The sequence below is a fragment of the Malania oleifera genome, chromosome 4 (genome assembly GCF_029873635.1).
Source record: "Malania oleifera isolate guangnan ecotype guangnan chromosome 4, ASM2987363v1, whole genome shotgun sequence".
NCBI lineage: Eukaryota > Viridiplantae > Streptophyta > Magnoliopsida > Santalales > Ximeniaceae > Malania > Malania oleifera.
In genome coordinates, this window is record NC_080420.1 from 41,378,565 (window position 1) to 41,391,624 (window position 13,060).

Sequence of the window (13,060 nt, forward strand, 5' to 3'; positions counted from 1 at the left end):
TAGATACAATAATAACACAAGATCAACTATCAATAATAGCACAAATCTTCCCACTAGAGTAGCATCCGTGTCAAAAATGTTGCACCAAACCCAATCTTCATCTCCTTCAAGACAACACTCAAACCCCTTTAAGTGACATGCAAATCCCCTTGGTTAGGATAAATCACTTCTTTTTCCTTAACCAAAACAGGTGGGTGAGCCATCTCCATCTTCCATCTCCCTCTAGAATAAAGAAGATTTTGCAATTTGGACAATTTTTTTTATAGCAAAAGAAATTCATTAATTGGCAAAGAATTTACAAGGTGGGGGAATAAGTTATCTCCCAAAAAATCTAGGACAAACCCAAAAAAAACTAAAACAACAAAAAACAAAAATCAATCCAACCAATTCTTCCAATCCCTATTTAAATCCTGAAAGCTAGCTTCTCTGAAAATTCCAAACCCAATACACCATAAAGAAGTCAAGAACTGAATCTTTTCCCACACCAATATGAATTCAACTTCTTCCAAGAAAAAATCTGTGCATTACGTTCCAACCAAAGACCCCATAAAACTGCATACTTGCTACACTTCCATAAAGCTGCCCTAACCTTCTTCCAAAGCCTGCAAAAGAAGTGATTAACAAGTCTTCCACTGAATAGGGGCAGACCAACTCTCTTCCATAAAACCAAACAATTTATTACAAACCCTCCATGCAAAATCATAATGCAAAAAGAGGTGAGAGGCTGTTTCAGAATTCCTATAATAGAGCACGCAAACATCTGAAGAGAGAGCCTTCAAAGGTCTCCAAATCTGCAGCAAGTTATGGTATTAATTTTTTTAGGCACAACCAACCAAGTAAACGCTTTAATTTTGGGGGGATGTTTAACCTTCCAAATAACATAATAAAGAGGAAAGGGATAATTTGAATAGGTCAAAAAATCAAAGAAATATTTACAATAAAACACCCCTAAATGATCCAGACACCAAGAACGAACATCCCTTCCCAAGGATAATTTGCAATTGTTCAATACAGACAACAAGGAAGTCAACTCCACCATCTCCCTATCGTTCAAAGGTCTCCTAAAATAAAGATTCCAAGATACCGGAAAGCCACTCCCATTTTCCACAAAGAAAGAAATAACTTTGTTTGGCTGAGAGCACAATCTAAAAAGACAAGAAAAAGAAGTGGGAAAAGAATCATTCCCAAGCCATAGGTCTTTCCAAAAACGAATATGGGATCCCCTCCCCACTACAAATCTAGTGTGAGGAGTGAAAATAGTTAGACCTCCATGGACTCCCCAAAGAACAACTCAAGCAAGCATTGGTATCCCACCCATTCTCATCCAATCCAAACTTACTACGAAGAACTCTGTCATAGGGAATTATCTTCTAAGGAGAAGCGCTACAACCATTTAGCTAAAAGAGCCATGTTTTTAGACACCAAGTTACCAAGACCCAAACCCCACTCCTTTTTAGACTTACAAGCCTTCACCCAACTTACTAAATGGTCCCTATGACCCCCCCCCCCCCCCCAAAACCAGACCACAAAAAATCCCTCATAATTCTCTCAAGCTTGCTAACGACTCCAACTCGAATTCTAAAAACAAATAAAAAAATACAAAAGGGATGCAAGAGAGACAAGCCTGGATAAGTGTAATTCTACCCCCAAAAGAGCAAAGGGCACCTTTCCAACCATCTAATCTCTTCATAATCCTCTCCACTACTAGATCCCAAAAATCCGCCCCTCTAGGATTCCAACCCAATGGAACCCCTAAATAAATTAGGAGCCAATCCAATAAACCACACCTCGTGTCTCCTACCCAATCTCAAGTCCTCTCATAGGGCACATTTAGGGCTACTAAATCACTTTTTCCCATATTAATCTTAAGCCTAGAAAGTCTCTCAAAAACATTAAGAATACCCCAAATTCTTCTAAATAACAAGTTATGATCGTCAAGAAAGAAAATGGTATCATCAGCAAATTGAAGATGAGAAACCACCGCTCCCTCGATTCCCACACTTATCCTTTAACCAACCCTCTATCGACCGCCCTATCCACCATCTTACTTAAAGCATCAACTACAAGTACAAACAAAAAGGGGGATAACAGGTCTCCTTGTCTAATGCCTCTTAAAGCAGTAAACCAAGATTTAGGTTCACCATTAACAATAACTAAGAACCACACATTAGACAAACAGCCCCTAATCCCATCTACGCCAATGCTCCCCAAGACCCTTTTTCACGAAGACATTATCCAAGAAACTTCAATTCACTTTGTCATAAGCTTTATCAAAATCTACTTTGAAAACAAACCCCTTCGCAATTTGGACAATCAAAAACAATCTGTCCTTACCCCTTACTTGAAGAGCTCTCCATGATTCTAGACTTAACATCAATTCTTTGAACTTCAGTGTATTTTTTTTTAAAATTTTCTGTTGTAGTGTAAGTTTCCTCACATCATTTAAATTAAAAATCCAGTAAGATTGTAAACTAACCACAATGTCGATTTCCTCTTTCAACCTACCCAATATTTTGTTCTTCAAGTTCAGCTAAGTCACATTTCAATATTGTTCTAGAAAGAATCTCCTTTTTAGCTCCTTCTTCATTTTCTCTGATGAACTATCTCACTTCTTCCTTCACTAGAACACTTTGAGAAAACTCATGAGTCATGTCTCGCATCTCAGACGCCATTAACTATTCTTACCTTGTGTTTCTTAAAAATATCATTTAAGTTCTACATAACCAGATCTTAAAACTTAAAACTATTAGAATCTACTGGATCTTAAAGTAAATTCATGTTTGGAGATCTGAGATTTAAATGGGAAAGGTGGCGGTTCCTAATTTGGGCAATGTTAGATCACCACTTTACCTAAAAGCTTAAGTTGTTAAGTTATGGGCCAACAATGTATGTCAATATTAAACACTCCCATGCACATGCAGCCTAACAAGAAGTGGAGAGATAACCACACAATTTAAACATCACGTAATAAACCCGGGCAACAAGACTAAACCCAAGACCTCCTAATAACCAGCTCTGAAAGCATGTTAGATTACCACTTTATCTAAAAGCTTAAAATAATAGATTGTGGGTCAACAATGTATAACAAGTATTAACAAAAAATAAGAGTAACTATTTCTCAACCACTACTACACAAAACATCACTAGCATTCGCAGCATGTTTGCCCAAGTAGCCAACATTGACGACACAATGCATTTGTTCATCAAAGCAAGAGAGAATATTTGTACCAAGAGCTTCTATCAGGATATTTGGCTTTAGCACCTTCAACTTCTGCACTGTCTCTGCAAAATGACCACTTCCTTGATCAGGTAAATCATCTCGGTCAACACTTGTAATCACCACATAATCCAAACCCCAGGATGCAATAGCCTCAGCAACATTGGAGGGTTCATTTGGATCTGGTGGGGGAGGAGTTCGTGATGTCTTGACATTGCAGAATCTGAATGTAAATATAAGACAAAACAGAATTTCCAAAGAAACATCATGCCATAAAAAACTCCAAAATTACAACATGTTGAATCCAATTAAAGAAATAATCATACATCATAAAATATCACAGAGCACAAAGTTTTTCTTCCTTTTCAATCTTCCTTTTATATACTCAAAACAAATTGAAGCACTCTCCTTATAAAAGTAGTTTTCTTTTCTTGAACACTTTTCAAGCAATTTAAAACAACACAATAATTATTACAAAGGGATCAAGAACTATTGTTCAACTTTTTCAACCAAGCCCTTGAAATCCACAGGAAAGTGATAAAAGTGTACTTTCATGTGTTTAATAATAAAAACAATGGCGAAGGCAATACTAGTAATTATATTAACTATTGTTGTTGTTTTTGTTATTATAGGATCATCAGCAATAGTAATAGTAGGAGTAATAATAACAAAAATAAATAGTAATATACAAAATGTCTATACCACTAAAGTGTGCAATGAGGTTAGCAATCGCTTGGCAGAAGGGTTTGAGAAGGATTATTTTTTAGTCAGACTCCCTCGAGGCTATTCTCCACATGCTTCATGTGGGAAAACCCATTATGTTCGAGCTTTGTCAAAGGATATTGAGGAGCTTCTCAAGAAGAATTCACATGTTGAAGAACATCACATACTAAAGGTTGGCCAATGTGCAAACCACCCAAGAAATAAACGAGGATATCATCATCCAAGGTGGCCATGTAGACTACCTACAACTATAAGTGTAATGGTGTATGCTTTGATATGGTTTGCTTAGCATGTTGGAAATTCATTTTCTTGCCCTTAAGATCTAAAAATTGATGCAAGCCAAGTGCAGCAAAAGTTGTAGTGAAACGTTGCCCGGTGTCACGAACTAAGCTTGTTCAGGGCATTATGCTTGCTTGTGACTGCTTGTCTCGTGTGCTTTAGATGGGTTTCCATCATGTAAATGCTAGTGTAGGGTTATTTTTCAGTATTTATTTAATTGTATGTCAAATAAGACAGTATGACTTCTTGGTCACTTTGATGTTTCCTAATGTTAAGATGATAATTACATAAAAACCTTTTTAGGGAGAGTGAGTGTTCATCAATCATTGTAAAACTCACTATTTATTGTCAACGTGTTTAGCCTACTTGTCTCCCTCGCTAAACACACAATGTCAACAAAGTTGTTAATGAAATGCTTTATTTCAATGTTTACTGCTTGCTTGTCGTGGCTTTCATGAATTGATTACTGTTACCACTGCTATTTGAATGAATGCTAATGAAAGTGTTTCGTGGGATGAATGTTGGTAAACGATAAGTTGGCTAGTTAAGTAAGAGAGTTTTAGATAGCACCGCACAACCCTTTACAAAGGTATGAAAATAGTCGGCCCGTGACACCCGGTAATCTCTCCAATTCACTACTAACTTCTTCCCCCCGCTCCCCTCTACCACTAAGACACATAGACATTCTGTTTTCTTAACATTTTATTTTCTGTAATCTTCATCATAATTACAAGAGTGCAAAATCATACAACAAAATCACCTGATCTAAACAATGGAAACCGTCTGCATAGTAATAAACAAAATAATGGCGATGAACACATCACATCCTCATAAACTCAAGACGATAGAAAACATATCAGATTAAAGTAACTAAAGGCGAATTTACCTGCAACCACGAGTGCAAGTATCGCCCAAAATCATAATAGTGGCGGTGGCAGTGCCGGTCTCGCCACCGGACCAGCACTCCCCCATGTTAGGACAGCGAGCCTCCTCGCAGACAGTGTGGAGGTTGAGTTCCCTGAGCTTTTTCTTGATTTTGGCGTACTTGAATCCGCCGGGGATGGATTCCTTCATCCATTTGGGCTTGGGGAGGGGGTTCTTCTTGGTGCCGACCTCGACAGAGTATTCATCGGAGTCTTGGAGGCGGATAAAGTCGGTGAGGGAGGGCGAATCGAGGGCGAGTTGGCGGCGGAGGGCGGCGAGAGTTTGGGGAGGGGCGGCGTCGGCAGGGGGCACAGAAGGAGAAGAGAGGTGGCGAAGGAAGGTAAGGGACTCGAGAGGGAGAGAGGTGGAGGAGACGCTGGTGGATTTCAAGGATCGGACTATGGATGTGAAGCGCGGATGCATCTCTCTCTCTCTCTCTCTCTCTCTCTCTCTCTCTCTCCCGTCTCTCTGCAATTTGTTTGGTTTCTGGTTGTTCTATCTTTCATGACTCATGGCTTCACGGGAGAGGCGGGGTAGGGGTTCAGACCGGGTTGGCTTGGATGATGCCGGGAAATTTGTTTCGGTTGGAGTGTCGGACCGGGCTGGCTTGGACGATGCTTGGAAGTTTGTTTGGTTTGGTTTGGTTGGGTTGTTGGGGTTGTTGGGAAGAGTAGACATTACTCGTATCCCTAGGAGCATGGCACGGTTTAAAGCAATGAGCAATCAAGTATACGTATCGGGGGTTCGATTTCAGTCGATTATGTTGGCCTTACAAACTAAGGACTCCAAAGATATTAGGAATAGTCATTCCCTTAATCCAATTTTCGACAAGGGTAATGAACTAGTTTAAATAAAGAAGAGCTTATGAGATAATTACAAAATGTCTTTGGTAGCCTCAAATCTAGAGAACCTTAATTGAACATGGCTTATCTTCTATGAATAAGGAAGCTATATGTCTCAAAAGACGCTGCTAAAAAAGATGCTTGAAACCTAACAATTTGATAAAGTATAGTAGGGAAGTAATTTAGGAAGGTTTCAGGATAAGAATAAAAAAATTTTTGAAAATTTACAAACTTCATACGACTGAGCTTGTAAGCTCAGACGACTGAGCTTGAACCTCAGACGATTGAGGTGCTACTGCCTGTTCAGTTTCCTAGTTCTAAAAATCTTCAGAAGACTGAACTAAATCTCCAGTCTTTTGAAGTCGCGGAGTATATATATTTAAAAACTTTAAAACCCTAACTTTAGCCTTCTGAACCCTATTCCATCACTTCTCCGAAGCTCCCTCTCTCTCTCTCTCTCTCTCTCTCTCTCTCTCTCTCTCTCTCTCTCTCTCTCTCTCTCTCTCTCTCTCTTTCCTTCCATTATCACCCAAAAACTCTTGAATCCAAGGCTCAAAACACATTTCTAAATCACCACCTACGGATTCTAGGGTTTCCTAGCATTTGTTTGCTCTATGATATTCAAAAATGCCACGCACCAAGACAACGGCAAATCGTGGAACCTCTATTGGGAGGGATGAAAGCAACATTGAAAGATGATTAGTTGCATCTCAAGCTAAGCTTCGATACCGTGCTTCTCTTCGTTCCACTGATCATATTTTAGGTAAGGTCATAGATACATCTTTCTTCAATGAAGAATTCCCTGAAATACTTCCATTGTTTAGGGACATAGGTTGGTTCAACTTCATAATTGTCATGACCAGCTTAATTAAATGGTTTTTTTTTTATACACTAATATTTTACATGCTCTGATACCATGCTGGGATAAATCCATCCATAAACCTAAGCAACGAAAAGCATAAACTAAATAAACATATCCATATCATACAATATCAATACCAAAGTGCTACCATGTTTTTTCCAAAATATACACATATATCTGAATTTCCCAAAATACCCTCAACTAGCTAGGGTAATACAAAAATCCTCCCAAAACATACTCACTTTGCTGACAGAGCACTACAGACGCCCCTCTATTTGCGAGCCTGATCTACTTGCCTACCTGGATCACCTAAAAAATATTTCAACACTGGGATGAGTCAACGCTCAGTAAGAAGAAATATGCGATTACTAGTGTGTGGCAAATGAGCTAACAATATTATGCAAAATCTGATTTCATATAAACATGTATAACTGGATATGTTAAGTACAGTATAGGTAATAAAATGCATCCCCTTTCCATATTGCTTAACATAACAGTATTGTAGGTTATAATTCAAAATACTTCTAGTGTACATAAGTAGGGTCCCCAAATCTATAAATCCATACGTATGTAATAATAACTAAAACTGTTCCCTGTGGCTGTCTGTGTCATGACATGCCCCCTCATGACAAGGTTGTGCGCCCCGTAGGCTGGATTTACCCTGGCTGGCCAACCAGGAATAAATCACTGAACTCCGTCAGTCGACCTGCCCACCTCAACCCATATCTAGATAGGGAGCCTAACCTCTTCAAGGGCCTAGGTGGTCGACTTTACCACGTATATCTGAATAGGTGGTTGCACTCGTAAAGTAGCATAGTATCTGTAGCAACGGTACCGTGCTCTGTAGCTGCATGTCCAACAGGGTCTGCTATCATATAATATATTTCTATACATATTTATCTAATTTACCATGATTTTGAAGTAATCATAATTACCATGATGCTACAAAACGTACTAAAATCTGAATAATCATAACATGGAACTGCATATTCGTAATACTGGAATTCGTATAATCATGGTACTAAGATTCGTATAATCATGGTACTAAAATCCGTAAAATCATGGTACTGAAGTTCACATAATCATAATACTTAAATCCGTAAAATCATGGTACTGAAATTCATAAAAATCATGAAACTACAATTCGTAAAACATATCCCCGTACTACATACATATTCACAAGCCACACCATAGTTTAATACATGATTTTCATAAATAAATACATTGTATAATATTTAGAAATTTCCTAACATAGCATATTTCCCTTACCTTACTACTGGAAAGCCCCTAGGGAATACAAGCCTAACACCCGCAGAGCCTTCTACAAAACACCCTGAAACCAACATATGCCATAACATAATATCAGTATTTTTCCGTCTATATCATTTCCTATAACTGCCAGAAAGCCAAAAACTAGCTAAAAGGCATTACCCTGAATTTGGGATGAAATCCAACTCTGTTTTCCCGGCGATCCGCTCTGGCAGATGTGCAGAGAACTCCGCTAGGAGTGTCGTGATAGCTTCGGATCATCAATCCGGCAACTGGTGGGGCCGGAATCGAAGAGAGAAGAGAGAGAGAGTCGTAGGAGAGAGAGAGCGGCGAGAGAAATGAGAAATATAACGGGTTTCCACCATTTATAGGGCCAGGTTCGTCGACGAGACACGTCACCTCATCGACGAGCCCTTCATAAAATTCGTCGACAAAGCCCTGTGTTCGTCAACGAAATTCAGAGCAGCCCGAACCGTCTCTCAGTATCTTCTCGTCGATGAAGCCCTGTGTTCGTCGACAAAGCCTTGGAAATTTTATGAAATTTTTACTTCCCTCAAAATGCAATGTCGTTGACGAACGCTTCTACAACCGCCTTCTGTTTCTGTATCTATTTTCTCTCCCTTTTATTATTATTAAAATGCTATTATTCTTCGGGTCACTACAATAATCCATTAAGCCAAAGGCATATTTCCAAACCTTATAAAAATATTTTATGCCAACATGGTTTATGGTGACGGTGTTTTATCCACCGAGGTTTGGGGTAAGAAAATCATTTTAACACCTCAAATTTTAACTCTTATTCTAAATGTTACAACAGGTGAATTTGATAGTCCAAATTTTTCTTAGTCCTAGATTTTGGAACAAGACTTCACCCTTGAAGCCTTTTTTCCCTTAGTTACGGAAAATCAACTAGTGTATTTTGGCCATCCCCCATTTTATAAACAACTGAACCTCAAAGCCCAAATCCTTCATAAATTTGTTTCATACAACATTTTGCCCAAATCTGGTTCTTTTGATCATCTATCCTACATAGAGTGCCTTTTCCTTTGGTGTCTCCTTGAAGGAAAGAAGCTCAATTTGTCAAGTCTCATTTTAAAATGGATGTGGTCAAGGTTAGAAGCGTCTAGAGTAACTCTTCCCTATGGAGGTGCCCTAAACCTCATTTTTGCTCAGCTAAATCTCTCTACTCCATCTGAATTATTCATCAAGCACACATGTTATGATCTTTTCAATTCCACCACCTTGAAACAAATGGGGTATGATAAAGGTGATCAAGGTTGGTACCTCAGGGGAGGAAGATCATAACGCGCACCAGTAGTAGCTCCTCCTCCTCCTCCTCCTCCTCCAGCAGATGACCAGGGTCCTCCTGTTGACACACCTTCCTGGTTTAGGTCCTTTTAGAATGACTTCTCCTCCTTTAGCAGGGAAGTGAGGTCCAGACTTTAGAGTCTTCAGGAGAAGGTGTCATCATTTGATCACCACCTCATTCGTATTGAGGAGCATCAAACTAGTTCCTCCCGAGGTGGGGATCCTATGGATACAAGTTCAGCTCCTTGCAGTGATGATGAGGACACTAAGGAAGGAAGTGGTGATGAAGAAGAGAAAGATAAGGAAGAAGAGAAAGACTCTGAGGATGAAGAGCAATATGAAGAAGAGAGAGATGAAGAAGATGACGAAGAGGATGACAATGCTGATAGTTAGACCTTTTGATATATTAAGGAACTGAATTTTAGATCTTTTTGGATGTATTCAAACACTTAGTTTGTGTGTTGCCTCGCTTTTATTTATGGTTACTTGTAATGACTCTTTGCGTGTGTAGTGACTTCTTTTGTTCCTATCCCTCATTTCTTTTTGAATAATGACAAAGGAGAAGAGAAATTGTTAGCAAAGATGAATTGTAAGCAATTACAAAGATGAAATGTAAGCAATGACAAAGATGAATTGTAAGCAAAGACAAAGATGGATTGCAAGCACATATGAATTATGAATGACAAATATGACTTTTGAGTCTTTTGGGCTAACATGAATGTTGTGCAACATATGCTTGATTGTAAATTTGAAGATGTTACAAAATATTGGAAAGTGTGTATTCATGTGATATTCTTGTTTGGGGTTCATTTGGTTAATTATGATCAATTTTGAACTTTTTAAACTTGATATCATTATTTTCCAAACTTATTAAAAAAAAAAAGAATGCTTATAGTAAGGGGAGCCTTTTCTAAAGAACCCTCATCTTTGCTCCTTATTTGTCATCATCAAAAAGTGGGAGATTGTTGGCCTAACATGACTTTTCAATCTTGTTTTAATGATAACAAAAAAAAGATGATTTAATATGTGTTTATTAGAATGATGATATTTTAGGAAAGACAAAGCTCAAAAGAAAATCAATGGAAAGCTCAAGATCACTAATGACTCAAAAAGATACCTTCATATGTAGAGTAATCCAAAAGAAGCTCAAGCAACACCAACATGAGTAATGTGCAAGTGGAAACTCAAAGCCAACTCAAGCTCAAGTCAAATGGGACATAAAGCAAAATACATTGGAAAGGCTTGAAGATTAGAGTTTTAGACTTTAAGACCATTGTTGTAAGTACTTCATGTTTAAAAATCTTATGAAATATTCTGAAGCTCTTATAGGGTTATTCATTGACCTAGAGACCTTATTTAAAATCCTGGAAAATGTTTTATGAGAAACCAAAGCAAGAGAGCAAAAATGTTTTTGAAAACTAAAAATGAAAAAACAGAAAATGGTCTGCCCAGACAGCTGAGGTTGACTGCTTGAAGACTAAAGAGTCATATCAGAAGATTGAAGAATTAGTTCAGTCTGTTGAAGATTTTTCTACTGAAACACGAAAGAGGCAGTACACCCTCAGAAGACTAAACCCTCAGTTCAGTAGTCTGATCCTGTATCCAGACTAAAATTTTCAATGTTTTAAGGTACTTCAGAAGACTAAACCCAACACTTCAGTCTACTAAACACTGTTAACAGTTAATTTTTTTAAAATGTTTTAAAATCAAAATAATGGTTTCTTATGCCCCAAATTTTCTAAAAACTTGGAAGATACTCCAAGTAATCTTGGGCAATATGAAATTACTTTTAGAAGTTTATAAATAAATGGTTTTTGCAAATCAAATTACACCAAGAATTGAAAATTCTGTTTAAATACTGAAAGCACACTTGCTCTTTCAAAGCTCTCTCTTGCTCACTCATTGCAAAATCTAATTTGCTGAGAATACTGAAGTGTTGATCCATCCTACACTGATTTCTACTACTGATCCTCATTTAGAGAATTGAAATTAGGAATAGCTTCCCAAGAGGGGGGGTGAATTGGGTTTTAAAACTTTCTTTTAACTTCTTTTAAGAATCCTTAACTTCTTTAAACACTTAACCAATTCTTTAAGTTATTTGTTTAATTTCACAAATCACCAAACAACTTAATTAAACAACTAATCAATTAAACACAATCTTCAAACTAAACAATCAATTTACTTTCCAAGTACAAGTCAAACAACAAACAACCAAACCAAGATATAAAGTATTCAGTACTTTGGTAATATAACAACTCAAGATGGTTGTTTGTTTATATTTGTCAAATTTGAACCAAGCCCTGTAATGAATGGAAATTTATGTTTGCTGATGAAAAGCCCTGTATAGATGAATCAAATCACTCTTTCCAAATATTTAGAACTCAAATAAACTCTTGATAAATTTATCTTTGGGATGTTAACCAAGTAACATACTCCCGTAAGGTTTCCGCAAGATATGGTGTAACCAACGTACTCCCTTTCGGTTTTCGCAACCCAAATCAAACAAACCCAAATCAAAATTAAACCTTAAGTTTGTTTGATTTCCAAATATATGTAGTTTATATGATTTTCAAATTTAAACCATCCACACAATTTAAATATACTAAAAATAAAGAGTAAGGGAAAGAGAGAATAAGACGGAGATTTTTATGAGGTTCAGCTTATGCCCAGCCTATGTCCTCGCCTTTGGCAAACCACCAAAGGATTCACTAGTTCAGTTTCGTTGACAGGTGAAACAACGCCGATTACAACACTCCTTGGTTAAGGCTAGAGCCCGCCTTCTCCAAACGATATTCCCTCGTTCGGTCACTCCTTACATAGGCTAGAGTCCGCCTCTCTAAGCAATGTCCCCTTGCTTAGCCAACGATCCAAACGACCCTTGGAACGTCAAAGAACTATAAGAAACACAAGATAAGATTTGTATACAAGTATACTCTCTCAAAGAGCAAGTTAGTACAATTTCAGCACTATATACTTTGAATGTAAAATACCAATATGAAATACAATGAAGCTCAAGTGTAGAATTCACCAATATCCTTTTTAAAAGAGGATTAGAAGTAGGAATTCAAAGGAGGAATAATTAGCACTTCAGAATTTCTCAGCAAAATAGATTTGCAATGAGTGAGCAAGAAAGCTTTTGGAAGAAAAAGAGTGCTTTCAGCTTTACAAGCAGATTTTTCAATTCTTGGATGAGTTTTGATTTGCAAAACCATGTATTTATAGGCTTTCAAACTTGTTTCCATGTTGCAAAAGTTTCCTTAGAGAGTTTCCCAAAATTTTAGAAAGTTTGGAGCTCAAACGGCTATATTTTAAAATATTAGAATTTAAAAATTTTCCCGTTGAACAGTGTTCAGTTGACTGAAGTGTAGCGGTCAGTCAACTGAAGTTTCTTAACCCCTTAAAAATATAGAACTAGATATAGGGTCAGTTGACTGAAATCAGGGTTCAGTCATCTGGTGTTGCAAGTTCAATCGACTGAAGTCACAAGTTTAGTCATCTGAACTGCTACTGCCTGCTGTATATTCTATCCAACAAATCTTCAGTTGACTGAACTTAATCTTCAGTCATCTAAAGTCATCTGTTCAGTCATTTGAAGTCGCACCCGTGAACAGTGTTAGCTGATTGACAGTAGTGACC

At 37.6% G+C, this 13,060-nt stretch overlaps 2 protein-coding genes across 2 annotated transcripts in view; one reads left to right on the forward strand and one right to left on the reverse strand.

The window, feature by feature from the left end:
• The window catches only part of LOC131154439 (lipoyl synthase, mitochondrial), a 39,468-nt gene extending 33,770 nt beyond the window's left edge, over positions 1 to 5,698 (reverse strand). The window contains exons 1-2 of the mRNA XM_058107223.1: positions 5,106 to 5,698; positions 3,229 to 3,440 (exon numbers count right to left, since the gene is read on the reverse strand). Of these exons, the coding sequence (XP_057963206.1) occupies positions 3,229 to 3,440; positions 5,106 to 5,566 (673 nt within the window). The 5' untranslated portion in view covers positions 5,567 to 5,698. The remainder of the gene's footprint in view (positions 1 to 3,228; positions 3,441 to 5,105) is intronic.
• LOC131153771 (uncharacterized) lies at positions 5,655 to 9,817 on the forward strand. Its single transcript, XM_058106230.1, has 2 exons — positions 5,655 to 5,870; positions 9,572 to 9,817. The coding sequence occupies exons 1-2, from the start codon at positions 5,655 to 5,657 to the stop codon at positions 9,815 to 9,817; spliced, it is 462 nt and encodes a 153-aa protein (XP_057962213.1).
• Positions 9,818 to 13,060: the final 3,243 nt, after the last annotated feature.